Consider the following 13049-nt stretch of genomic DNA (forward strand, 5'->3'; position numbering starts at 1 on the left):
GTTTCAAATCAAAATATGACCTTCTGTTATGAAACAGGACATTATATATAGTTTAATAGTTTATTATACATTTTGGGAGACAAAATAATTGAATACGAAAACAATTACATATCAATATTCTTATGAAATATTAGATATTATGAAAATCTGGCCAATTACTACTCCCATTATTACACCTAACAGCACTTTAATATGCAAATTTAATGTTAATTTTTACACACATATTGCGTGAAGCAAAATGGTATATCAGATTATTTTGTTATATATTTTATAACACAGTTGAGAACCATCCTTAAACACAGTTAGTTCTAAAAAAATCCTGAAAAATTGAAAATTGATTGGCGATTTAAAAAAAATTCCCATTGTTTTTGCCTCTTCATGTCTACTCGTCATTTAATTTTTTAGAAAATCTGAGTCCTGGTGTCCTCTACAGAGGACATAGCATAACTTCTGAATAAAATTTAATTTATCCATATGCTCTAAACAATGTAACGACATGGAAAAATACTAGATTCACAAAGCTTTTTATTTCTGGTTCTCAGGAGGATATATAAATACATTTAATATAAATGTATTCTTAAATATATGCATGCATGTTTGTATTTATATATACATAATAAAAGTCACTGAAGTCAACGCATCAAAATAAGTGATTTTAAATATTTTAAAGTAAAACTTTACATTTGACGTTATTACAAAGTGCACTCTCACTTACGTGGCCTTAATTGTAAACCATTTTAAGTACACTACAAGTGCACATTTAATACAATTAAACGCACTACTCTTTCACAGCAGTTAGCAGCACGAGTAAAAGGCACTCAGTTGAACCAGGCTGTTTTTGATGATAATGTTAAATATAAGTGTGTGATATGTGTGTGTGTTTGAGCTCGGCTGGGTTCCTCTGTAATCTCCTCCTCTCGGATGTTCAGTCCAGCACTTTTCTCCGTATCGACAGCGACCCTGAAGAAAGGTTTTCTGTCTTTGGAGAAAGAGTTGAACTTTTGAAAATAAAGAATGAGGACACAATTTTGGAGATTTGTTCCCGTTGCTAAAACTTTCTGGAAAAATAAAATGCAATTCTGACAGCCGACCTGGCTACAAGTTGGTTTATTTTAATAAAAAATAAAAAAAAAGACTAATTGTACACACAAAAGGTGCAAAGTATGTTTTCCAAACCTTTACTAAAGAAGTTAAAAAGCTGATATATATATAAAACTGAATATTTTTTAAATGTAAAAGTATTCCAAATAGTCTTTGTTTAAATACCTAAATACATGTCTAAACAATTATTTATTAGTGCTGTCAAATGATTTGTTTACATGCATGTGTGTGTATTTATATATATATATATATATACACAATACGTGAACAAAAACCTATTTTTGATGCGATTGATCGTTAGACAGCACTTTTCTAAATGTGGCACACATAGCTTAGGACACGGTGTTAATATTTACATAATTGTTTGAATTATATAAACACTAACATAAATGTGTTGTGCAGTATTTTAGATCTGTATGAGTTTTCAATTGAAAGTGCGACTGGATTAATTATAGATTTATCAATTTCACACATTTTGAGCTCCTTTTTGCGGTATTAGCACTCAACTGCAGCAATAAACACAATTGTGATGTTTCCACCTGTAACATTTTCTCGTCAGTGAAATTAAGAATTTGGGTAGCCTGTAAAATAATATATTCAGAGAACGGATTCGATATGTAATCAATATATAACGCACTTCCCAATTAATAAAGTGTGCATGAGAGAAAAGCCGGTGTCCTCAAACAGTAACTGGACCAAAAGGATAATCCACTTCTTACCTCCTGTGTTAGGATCTATATGAGCTTATTATTTTTATTGTGAGTATTCGGCTTATCATTATTGCTGATCACGGTTGTTGTGATATTGTAATATTTACCATTATATAATCAGAGGAGTACAGAAAAGTTTATGAAAGTGTCACTCCATAATACAATAGCAAAATATATAAATATGTATAGTATTTTTATGTTACGTTAATCAGTGTCTAGCACACCTTCCTAAGGAAAGGATATGGAGCAGAAGAAATTGCATTTACTAAATGATATTTAAACATACTTAAAGAAGTTCCAGATCTATACTTGTGCTCTTATTATTTCAGTTATTCTGCATTTAATGTAAATAAACATGTGCAAACAATATTCTTGCTCTTGTGAATTTATTTGGATGTTAATTACATTGTGCGAGCTGTCTCTTTAATACCGCGTGGTTTATATACATGCTGCTGCTGATTGGGCTGACATGTTTGACACACCCACCAAACAAGAGAAAACGCATCTCAAACCCCGTTGCACACCGTTTCCAGGAAACATGTCGTTCAACCCGGAAACCGTAGCAAAACGTTACGCACCGGTTTGAGCTTGAACGTGCCCCAGTTCAGGCAGCATCCGCCAATCAGCGAGCGAGACGGCAGACAAGAGGTCCTCGCGAGGACAGACTCCAATATTTGAAAATCTGGAATCTGAGGGTGCAAAAAAATTTTAATATTGAGAAAATCATCTTTAAAGTTCTGATATATTTACTCCTCAGCGTCCAGCACGGATCAGCTCTAGGCATGATGAAGCAGATATCGTCCTCTTTTGGAAGACCAAACAAAGTAGTTTCACTTTCACAACGAAGCACACAGCGTCTTCACGACATGGCGGCGGCGGCAGCAACAATACTACAGCGAGAATAAAAGTTACGCCTTCTTTCTTTGCGTGAACATTTGGGCGGCGTTATGCAAATCTTCTCACATAGTGATGTAGACATGTGGGGGCGTGTTAGAACGAGGCGTTTTAGGTAGGCGTGGCTGACTCTTAACTTTTATAAAGAATATCTCTTTGGATTTGAGACTTTAGTCTTTGCAACTTTACAGATCTTCTTTATGCACCAAAAGCTTGTAACACTCCAAAGAGAAAGGAAAACTTGAAATCGCATCATATGACCCCTTTAAAGTAGCTCAGTTTAAATGTATTGTATGAATTGCCCTTACTATGGAATAAAAAATACGGGGTGTCTATTTACATTTAGTTATAAGTGGGTCATCATGAAATACATATTTAGCTCATAAAACAAGTGAAGAAAATCAGTAATTATTAATATAATTATAAATGTTTCTATTAGTTTTCTGTCAATGTTATCTTTTTTAAATAATGACTGATAAACATTTTTGAATAGTTGATGAACGCAATAAATTAAGCCGTTTCCAATGAAAAATTGACTGAAAATATACATGGTTTACAGAATAAGGTTTTGAAGACCATTTTTAGTCCATATGCATAAATGATTATTACATACAGTATCATACTAAAAAAGAAAAAAAAATAAGAGAACAGAGTCAAAGGCAGTTTTCAAATATTATATTAATTTTTATTTCAGTTTTGACAAAATACCCATAAAATCCGAAGCTCCTACCTTTACAAAAATATGTCTTCTACAAATGTCCTGCGGTCTTTTCACGGGAGCGAGCGAATAAAACACAGTGTAGAGTATCTGATAAGCTCGGAAAGCCTTAACGAGGCTCGTTTGGCCTTCGTTTAATTAGTGTTTGTGACGAGTACAGCGTGGCTCAGCGCAGCAGCAAACTCTCTCAACACCTCTTAAATTAATCAACTTAAATTAGCACTCCACAAATATACAGTAACATGATTGCTTTGCTTTAACAACAAATAAGGTAGAAGTAATGCACAGACGTTGAAGCGGTTTCAACGGGAGCTCGATTATAAGATGATTCACACACACACAAAACAAACTAACGTGGTTTTGGTCCCACAGAATTGTACAGGTTTATCATCAGAACACAAAAGCACAGCAGCTCAGCACAAGAGAAGGCAACTGCGTTTCTTCAAGCCAGGTTCAATGTAAATGAAGACCTTCATCTTCTGACTCCAAAGTGCAACGGAGCGTACGAAGAGGAACCTGCGGCAAAAACACTTCAATCAGCATAAAACATTCATTCATTATTAATGAAATCAAATCTAGTACTTTATTATTTCTAAATGATATTACGGAAGACAGCAAGCGCTTGCCATTCAGAAAGCTTTACATGCTTTCAGCTATATATATATATATTAGGGGTGTGCGATATTGACAAAAAATAATATCTCGATATTTTCTGGGATTTGATCGATGATGATAATTAGACGATATTTTGCTGAGTGTGTTATTGTGCTGATATCTTAAGGACTGCCGAAGACAGCTGACTCCTAATGTTTTTAATATTCTTCATATTCTGTGTGCTGGTCAGTTCATACTGATAGAATTAATCGTTTCCAATAAGTTTAAACTGATTTTTGCATTTTATGGGTATTTTTACCTTTACAAAGCCATTTTTTCTAAAAGTGTCCATTATCTTTTGAGTCAAATTCTTACATTTAATCAGGGAATTAGAATAGTAAGACATCTGGGCTGTTAACGAGCAAATTAAATCAACACAGACGCTGCATCTGAAGCTGCATTTAGATGTGTTTACACACATGTATTTTGTTTAATGCAAGACATGAATGCATTTAACCTGCAATTACAAATGCATAAATAATGTTTTGATATATTAAACATAAAACGTTGAATACTGATATTTGAAATGATTTAAAACATGAAAAAAAAAGAAAAAGAAAGAAAAAGCCGGAATGTGAAATTAAAGCCGTCAGTAGGTGGCAGCAAATCACTGTTAATAAGTGAGTCGTTGCGATTGAACCGAATCATTTAAACGAGTGATTCATTCAGGAACGAAACACCGTCATGTTGCTCAGACACAAAACAGCACTGTGGCTGTATTCGGGATGAGTTTTGCTGGCAAAATAGAGCAAAAACAAGCAATATGGCGTCTAAAACGCAAATCTCTTAATTAACTTATTGTTTATTGAATCATTCAGGAACGAAACACCGTCATGTTGCTCAGAGACACAAAACAGCGCTGTGGCTGTATTCGGGATGAGTTTTGCTGGCAAAATAGAGCAAAAACAAGCAATATGGCGTCTAAAACGCAAATCTCTTAATTAACTTATTGTTTATTGAATTCAATGTCACATTTGTAATCATGGTCATTTTTGGAGAAAAACGGCACTCTTCGTGTGAAGTTGAATAACTATATGAAGTGGTATAAATATATACATCTTCTGCCGTCATGTCTTGAATTGGTGATCATTCTAAATGCATTATAATAGACTGAATCATGCAGTGAAAGAAAACTCGCACACGCACTAATCTAGACTTCACGTGATGTATGCATGCGCTCAAAATACTCGATAATGTCAAATCGCACATCGTTAAAACAACAATTACGATGTTATCGCAGACGATATATTTTGCACACCCCTAATATATATATATATATATATTTATTTATAAAACGGAGCGTTCCGGTGCTTGATTCTCATTGGTTGAGCTGCGTTTGAAGCTGTTGTAAATTACTCTACAAACATACACCTTTATTTACTTCTGTGTGTTGTTTGGGAAACAAATTTGTTGGAACTAGTGGTCGACCGATATGGGTTTTTTGACAGCCGATGCCGATATCTTGGAAAGCAGGGTGGCCGATATAAAGCCGATATAATTTTAGTTATATTTAAGAAATGTTAAAATAATTTGAAAATGGATTAAAAAAATTAATTTGTTAAATAAACATACTTATACTTTAGATGACAAAGTATTTTTCACAAATAAATATTTAATAAAAAATATAATAAAAAAAAGGAAGTGAACACTGTAACCAACAGGGCACTCAGTATTCTGGGAAGTTTGTGTGCATTGGGAATCATATTTTTTCAAATAAAGCCAAGGTAACACTAATTTTACACACAGCACACAGTGAAAATGACATGAATATGGCAGCGGGTAAATGCATAAAGCGCAGCATAATTTGAAATCACGAGTTTAAAGTTAGTCTCCAGTGAAGCTGAACTCTCCTCCTGTCCGTATTCAATTCACACGGACCGACCGTCACGCAGAGAACACGCAGGTCACATGCACACGTCACAAGATCTCACGACTGGATTCGACTAAGTTTGCAAGGTTTGTGAAATTAAATGTTCATTAGTCATTCAAAGATTTATTTAAATGATATAAATGCATATTTGCTGAATGCTGACGGCAAAGGAGAAAGTATTATAATGTTTGCCTTTCTATTACTAATAATATAAAAGCAATCGTTAAGACTTTTTGTATACATTTTAATTCCTGTTTAACGGTTCTATCTGATTATTAGACAGACTTCTGTCCGTATTAGACAGTACTGTTAACGACGACGGCGAACGAGAGGGAGAATGTGAGCACTGTGTGCACTGCCGCTCTCAGCGCCGTCAAAATAAAAGTCCCGCCTCGAACGCTTCGGCCAAACAGGAAAACTTATCGGCCACTGCCGATATTTAAAAAATGCCACATATCGGCCGATATATCGGTCGACCACTTTGTTGGAACCACAACTGATTCTGAGGAACTTCACTGTAAACCACGGCTTCACGGGCTTATTGCTTTAATATAATATCTAGATTTATTAACTATGTTTTTATAAGCTGTCGACCCAAAAAAAACGAGGGCCACAAAAGTAGAGCGCAACGTGTCTATTACTCTGAGAACTGCGCCCACTGGAGGGAAACGTAATCGGAGACAGGAACCATTCATTATTTTTAACCATGATTATTTGACCACCCGATGTGAACCTGAGGAGCAGATATATTGAGAAACTAAACTTTATTGGTCTAGTGTTCCTTTTCCTAACCTTCCTTTTGAGAAATGATCCGAATTAAATACTCTGACATCTAACTATTTGTGTCCTTAAATGCTCGTTTTTGTGGGGTCGACAGCTTATAAAAGCATAGTTCTGGGTTTTTTAGCTTGTTTGCTGTACATCTTGTCACACAGCAGCTTTTAGGCATTGTTCTGTTTTTTGTTATGAGTCAGAAATGACAAGGAGGCAGCTTCCCGCAATACATAGTCAACGGAGAGCGTTGGATTGGTGGGCGTGGCCTAAATGCGTTCCGTCTCTATAATGAGCTGGAGTATTTAAAGTGACAGGCATGTTGCCGTGGTTACCTGACTGCACACTCCCCAGACGTCTCTGCAGAGCCTCCAGACGAGAGATGTAGTCGGTGAGAGCGCGGTCGGGGTCGTAGTTCTGCAGGTGTGAACACGGCAAACCTCCGCCGTCACCGGCCGCCGAGTGAAACCTACAGCCACAAACATCAAAGACACATCCAGACCTGCCCGTCATCTTACACTGATGAACATGATGCAGGACGACTGACTCATTCATAAAGAGAATCACTTAGTTCATTTCCGTTTGAACGAATCCAGTCAATGATTCAGTGACTCATTCATAAAGACGGTCATTTGATTTGTTTCTGAATAATTTAGAAAACTGTACAAAATGAGTGAGTCAATGATTCACTCAAAGACGGTCACTTGATTTGTTTCTAAATAAATCAGCTGTTTGAACGAATCAATCAAGTCAATGATTCAGTGACTCATTCAAAAAGACGGTCATTTGATTCGTTTCTGAAAGACTGAACTGTTTGAATGAATCGAGTAAGTCAATGATTCAGTGACTCAATCAAAAAGACGGTCATTTGATTTGTTTCTGAATAATTTAGAAAACTGTACAAAATGAGTGAGTCAATGATTCAATGATTCACTCATAAAGACGGTCACTTGATTTGTTTCTAAATAAATCAGCTGTTTGAACGAATCAAGTCAATGATTCAGTGACTCATTCAAAAAGACGGTCACTTGATTTGTTTCTGAATAATTTAGAAAACTGTACAAAATGAGTGAGTCAATGATTCAATGATTCACTCATAAAGACGGTCACTTGATTTGTTTCTAAATAAATCAGCTGTTTGAACGAATCAAGTCAATGATTCAGTGACTCATTCAAAAAGACGGTCACTTGATTTGTTTCTGAATAATTTAGAAAACTGTACAAAATGAGTGAGTCAATGATTCAATGATTCACTCATAAAGACGGTCACTTGATTTGTTTCTAAATAAATCAGCTGTTTGAACGAATCAAGTCAATGATTCAGTGACTCATTCAAAAAGACGGTCACTTGATTTGTTTCTGAATAATTTAGAAAACTGTACAAAATGAGTGAGTCAATGATTCAATGATTCACTCATAAAGACGGTCACTTGATTTGTTTCTAAATAAATCAGCTGTTTGAACGAATCAAGTCAATGATTCAGTGACTCATTCAAAAAGACGGTCACTTGATTTGTTTCTGAATAATTTAGAAAACTGTACAAAATGAGTGAGTCAATGATTCAATGATTCACTAATAAAGACGGTCACTTGATTTGTTTCTGAAAGACTGAACTGTTTGAATGAATCGAGTAAGTCAATGATACAGTGACTCATTCAAAAAGGCAGTCACTTGCTTTATTTCTAAATGAATCAGCTGTTTGAATGAATCAAGTCAATGATTCAGTGACTCATTCAAAAAGACGGTCACTTGATTCGTTTCTGAAAGACTGAACTGTTTGAATGAATCGAGTAAGTCAATGATACAGTGACTCATTCAAAAAGGCAGTCACTTGCTTTATTTCTAAATGAATCAGCTGTTTGAATGAATCAAGTCAATGATTCAGTGACTCATTCAAAAAGGCAGGCACTTGGGTTTGTTTCTAAATGAATCAGCTGTTTGAATCAATCAAGTCAATGATTCAGTGACTCATTCAAAAAGGCAGGCACTTGGGTTTGTTTCTAAATGAATCAGCTGTTTGAATCAATCAAGTCAATGATTCAGTGACTCATTCAAAAAGGCAGGCACTTGGGTTTGTTTCTAAATGAATCAGCTGTTTGAATCAATCAAGTCAATGATTCAGTGACTCATTCAAAAAGGCAGGCACTTGGGTTTGTTTCTAAATGAATCAGCTGTTTGAATCAATCAAGTCAATGATTCAGTGACTCATTCAAAAAGGCAGGCACTTGGGTTTGTTTCTAAATGAATCAGCTGTTTGAATCAATCAAGTCAATGATTCAGTGACTCATTCAAAAAGGCAGGCACTTGGGTTTGTTTCTAAATGAATCAGCTGTTTGAACGAATCAAGTAAGTCAATGATTCAGTGACTCATTCAAAAAGGCAGGCACTTGGCTTTGTTTCTAAATGAATCAGCTGTTTGAACGAATCAACTATTTGAATGATTCAGTGACTCATTCAAAAAGGCAGGCACACGCTTTGTTTCTAAATGAATCAGCTGTTTGAACGAATCAGCAGAAAGAATGATTCAATGACTCAATGACAAAAGTGACTTTAGTTTCATATTGAGAGAATCATTTGATCTTTTTTCCCCATTTCATATTTCAATATTCATTAAAAAAACATTAATGTCCATTTATTAGCATTATTCTTTCAATGTTAAATCAAAACAGTTCTATCTAAAGCTACTTTTGATAGTGCGTCTCTCATCAAACACAGTACTGACTGATCTTTCAGGGGTTTACACATTATGTATGATTGTTTGCACCTGTGCTGGTGCGATGCGGCGGAGCGAGGAGAGTCCCGTCCCGTGCGTCCGCGGCTGCTCGCTCGTCTCTCTCTGAACGCCTCCACACCGCCGGTGTGAAGATACGACGACTCGTTCCTCACATCCGCACCTTCAGCCAATGTTTAACACAACAAACTAATGCTTCTAATTCATCAGGGACACACTAGACTCATCAAAAGTGACAGTAAAGACATTTATAATGTCACAAAAGATTTCTATTTCAAATGAATGCTTTCTAGGGATGTAACAATATCAAAATCTCACGGTGCGATAATACCGTAATATAAAATGCAATATTTATTGCGATATTTAAAAAAAAAAAGAAAATATTGTAAATGTTAAAGTTAAATTATTCTAATAATAATAATAATAGGTATATTATTTTCGCTTTACACTACAGTAGGGAAATTACAATACTTCTTTCCTAATTTCTACACTTGAAAGATTTAAACAAATATATTTTAAAAACTACACTTTTTGCCCGGAAGACCTATCGTTTCATATCGTCATGTGACCACGATAATATCGAGACTGCTTTGCTATCGCGATATTGATAATATCGTTACATCCCTAATGCTTTCTATTCACCAAACAATCCTGAAAAATAAAAGGTACCATGGTTTAATCAACAAAGATATGAAGCAGTAACAACACAACAGCAGACAGTATGTGTGTGTTTGTAATGCGAGACTGTCACCTGTGATTGGAGCGAGGCCGTTTCTGTTGACAATCTGAGACGTGTCACTTCCTCCAGCTGCTCTCTGCCATCGCTTCACCAGAAACCTCATCCTGCAGGAGACAGCGATCATCCAGCATTACCAGCCAATCAGTGTCTGCTCCATAATACGGTTACATCAAGCTGAAGCCAGAAGACTCTGTGACTCGACCGTAGAATTTAAAGACTGAATGAGACGCAGATCCACTCTCTGACAGCAGAGCTGCGCTTATGAACAGCAATGATAGTGTTTCCTTGGTTACCGCTGTAAACAAAGCAGCGCTGCGCTTATGAACAGCAATGATAGTGTTTCCTTGGTTACCGCTGTAAACAAAGCAGCGCTGCGCTTATGAACAGCAATGATAGTGTTTCCTTGGTTACCGCTGTAAACAAAGCAGCGCTGCGCTTATGAACAGCAATGATAGTGTTTCCTTGGTTACCGCTGTAAACAAAGCAGCGCTGCGCTTATGAACAGCAATGATAGTGTTTCCTTGGTTACCGCTGTAAACAAAGCAGCGCTGCGCTTATGAACAGCAATGATAGTGTTTCCTTGGTTACCGCTGTAAACAAAGCAGCGCTGCGCTTATGAACAGCAATGATAGTGTTTCCTTGGTTACCGCTGTAAACAAAGCAGAGCTGCGCTTATGAACACTACTTTAATATGCATTATACAGAGGCAAGATGAAAAGAAAATACCACAAACTTTTCTATAGACAGTCAGTTCCCTTCAGAGATAATTCATATAACCTCCTGCTCCAACAGTATCGCGATTTGTTTGGCATCTCAACCGATTTGAATCGTCACACATTTGAATCGATTTTTACCCAGCTCACGGTTCATCGTCACATCCCTAGTGAAGTGTGAAGGTGTGTGTGTACCTGGAGAGGGCGATGAAGACTCGCGCGGCTGATCTGAAGCGTGTGAAGCCCCTGCGCTGACGGCTCACAGACTCCAGACAGGTGTGTGCAGGGAAGCCACCCATCCGGCCGATCAGAGACAGCGTGGCCTCCTCACACTCCTGAAATCCTCCCAGCAGCAGCAGAAGATACTTCTTCTGATAGATCAGAGCCTTCCGGAAGCTCTCGGCACGCAGGTATTTCCCATACATCCTCTGTGGAGACAGACGGGCGGTGAAAAAAAATGCATTATTTATTCATTAAAAACCATGTCTAATATGTGACCCTGGAGCACAAAACCAGTCATAAGGGTCAATTTTTGTAAATTGAGATTTATACATGATCTGAAAGCTGAATAAATAAGCTTTCCATTGATGTATGGTTTGTTAGGATAGCACAATGTTTGAAAATCTGGAATCTGGGGGTGCAAAAAAATCTAAATATTGAGAAAATCATCTTTAAAGTTGTCTAAATGAAGTTCTTAGCAATGCATATTACTAATCAAACATTAAGTTTTGATTTATTAACAGTAGGAAATTTACTAAATATCTTCATGGAACATGATCTTTACTTAATATCCTAATGATTTTTGGCATAAAAGAAAATGTATTTTGACCCATACAATGTATTGTTGGCTATTGCTACAAATATACCTGCTTTTGTGCTCCAGGCTCACATATATGTTTTATGATTTTAATTAATTTTAAATCAGTTTATTAAGTTTATTAACAAAAATGACATGTTTAGGGCCCTTTGAAATGTTTTATTTATTCCCACCTTACGATTGTTACCAAATTCTGTTTTAGCATGTCTAATTATTTGAATGCATAAAAACTATTTTTATGTATTCTTACAATAGCCTTTTGAAATTCTTTATTTACATTTTTACTGGTTATAAACTGAAGGCATAAAATATGAAAATGAAACAAATTAAAATTTTTCTAGTCAAATTGAAACATGGAAGAAATATTGTGTGATTATTCCTTAAAAAATAAAGTTTCTATAAAGTTTTCACCTGCAGTAGCAGCAGTATTACTTACGTTCTACTGAATTACAGTAATATATTTCTGCAACAATTTCTTCAAGTTAAACCAAACTTTTATTTTGACGGGTTGCCATCCATACTTTTACATTTCTGTGTACATACGCTAGTTTTACTCAAATGAAATAAAAAAATCGCTTGACAGCACTAATATTTAAAAATTATTTTTAATATAATTTCTTGGTAACAGAAAATTTTTTCTCTGGTAACCTAAAATGTGCATCCTTTAGTTACATCAATGGTCAAATCAAATATAAATAGCACATTACAGTTAAAAGTTGCGCTCTTTTTTGTGTGCGCACTGTAAGAATGTTTTTCCTCTGGTGGCCAAAACATCCGCCCAATAGAGAAAAGTTTTGCTCAGCAAGAATACAATGAGAGGGATCACTGGTTGCTAACGCTCACCCTGAGGGCCGTGTTGTCCAGATCGGCTCCGGTCAGATCCCGCAGCGCTTCGGAGCGAATAAGCTCTGCTCTCAGACGGCTCAGTTCTGCCTCGGCCTGACGGAGAGACTTCTCCAAACGATTCCTCTCCTGAGCCCACGAGTCACGCTCGCTAGAAATCACCACCAGCTCCTGACGGTCCACGCCAGCCCCGATCCAACTCTGTTTGACCACAAGAACAACGTCACTTTATACATGCTGCTTCCACATCGTCTGCATGAACACTTAACATCATTTCCTACAAAACCAACAGAGGGACAGAAAAACTAAATTACAGAAAGAAAACGGATAGGTAGATATAATAAAATAAAATAAAAACAAATACAATTTCAGTTGAGGTTTTCTTTGTCTGTAACTGATTCACTGACTCACTGATTGATTGCTTGATTTGTTCACTAATGCTCTCTGTGGTTTTTTTCTTCTGTCTGTAACTGACTCACTGATTCAT

General features: G+C 36.2%; 1 protein-coding gene across 1 annotated transcript in view; it reads right to left on the minus strand.

Annotated features, from left to right (window-relative positions):
- Positions 1 to 3365: 3365 nt before the first annotated feature.
- Positions 3366 to 13049, minus strand: part of LOC107575104 (A-kinase anchor protein 9-like) — a 13150-nt gene continuing 3466 nt past the window's right edge. Inside the window, exons 2-8 of the mRNA XM_016261511.1 lie at positions 13002 to 13032; positions 12563 to 12763; positions 11098 to 11330; positions 10202 to 10293; positions 9484 to 9613; positions 7054 to 7187; positions 3366 to 3939 (exon numbers count right to left, since the gene is read on the minus strand). Of these exons, the coding sequence (XP_016116997.1) occupies positions 3896 to 3939; positions 7054 to 7187; positions 9484 to 9613; positions 10202 to 10293; positions 11098 to 11330; positions 12563 to 12763; positions 13002 to 13032 (865 nt within the window). The 3' untranslated portion in view covers positions 3366 to 3895. The remainder of the gene's footprint in view (positions 3940 to 7053; positions 7188 to 9483; positions 9614 to 10201; positions 10294 to 11097; positions 11331 to 12562; positions 12764 to 13001; positions 13033 to 13049) is intronic.

The sequence above is a fragment of the Sinocyclocheilus grahami genome, unplaced genomic scaffold, assembly GCF_001515645.1.
Source record: "Sinocyclocheilus grahami isolate Dianchi unplaced genomic scaffold, SAMN03320097.WGS_v1.1 scaffold2466.1, whole genome shotgun sequence".
NCBI lineage: Eukaryota > Metazoa > Chordata > Actinopteri > Cypriniformes > Cyprinidae > Sinocyclocheilus > Sinocyclocheilus grahami.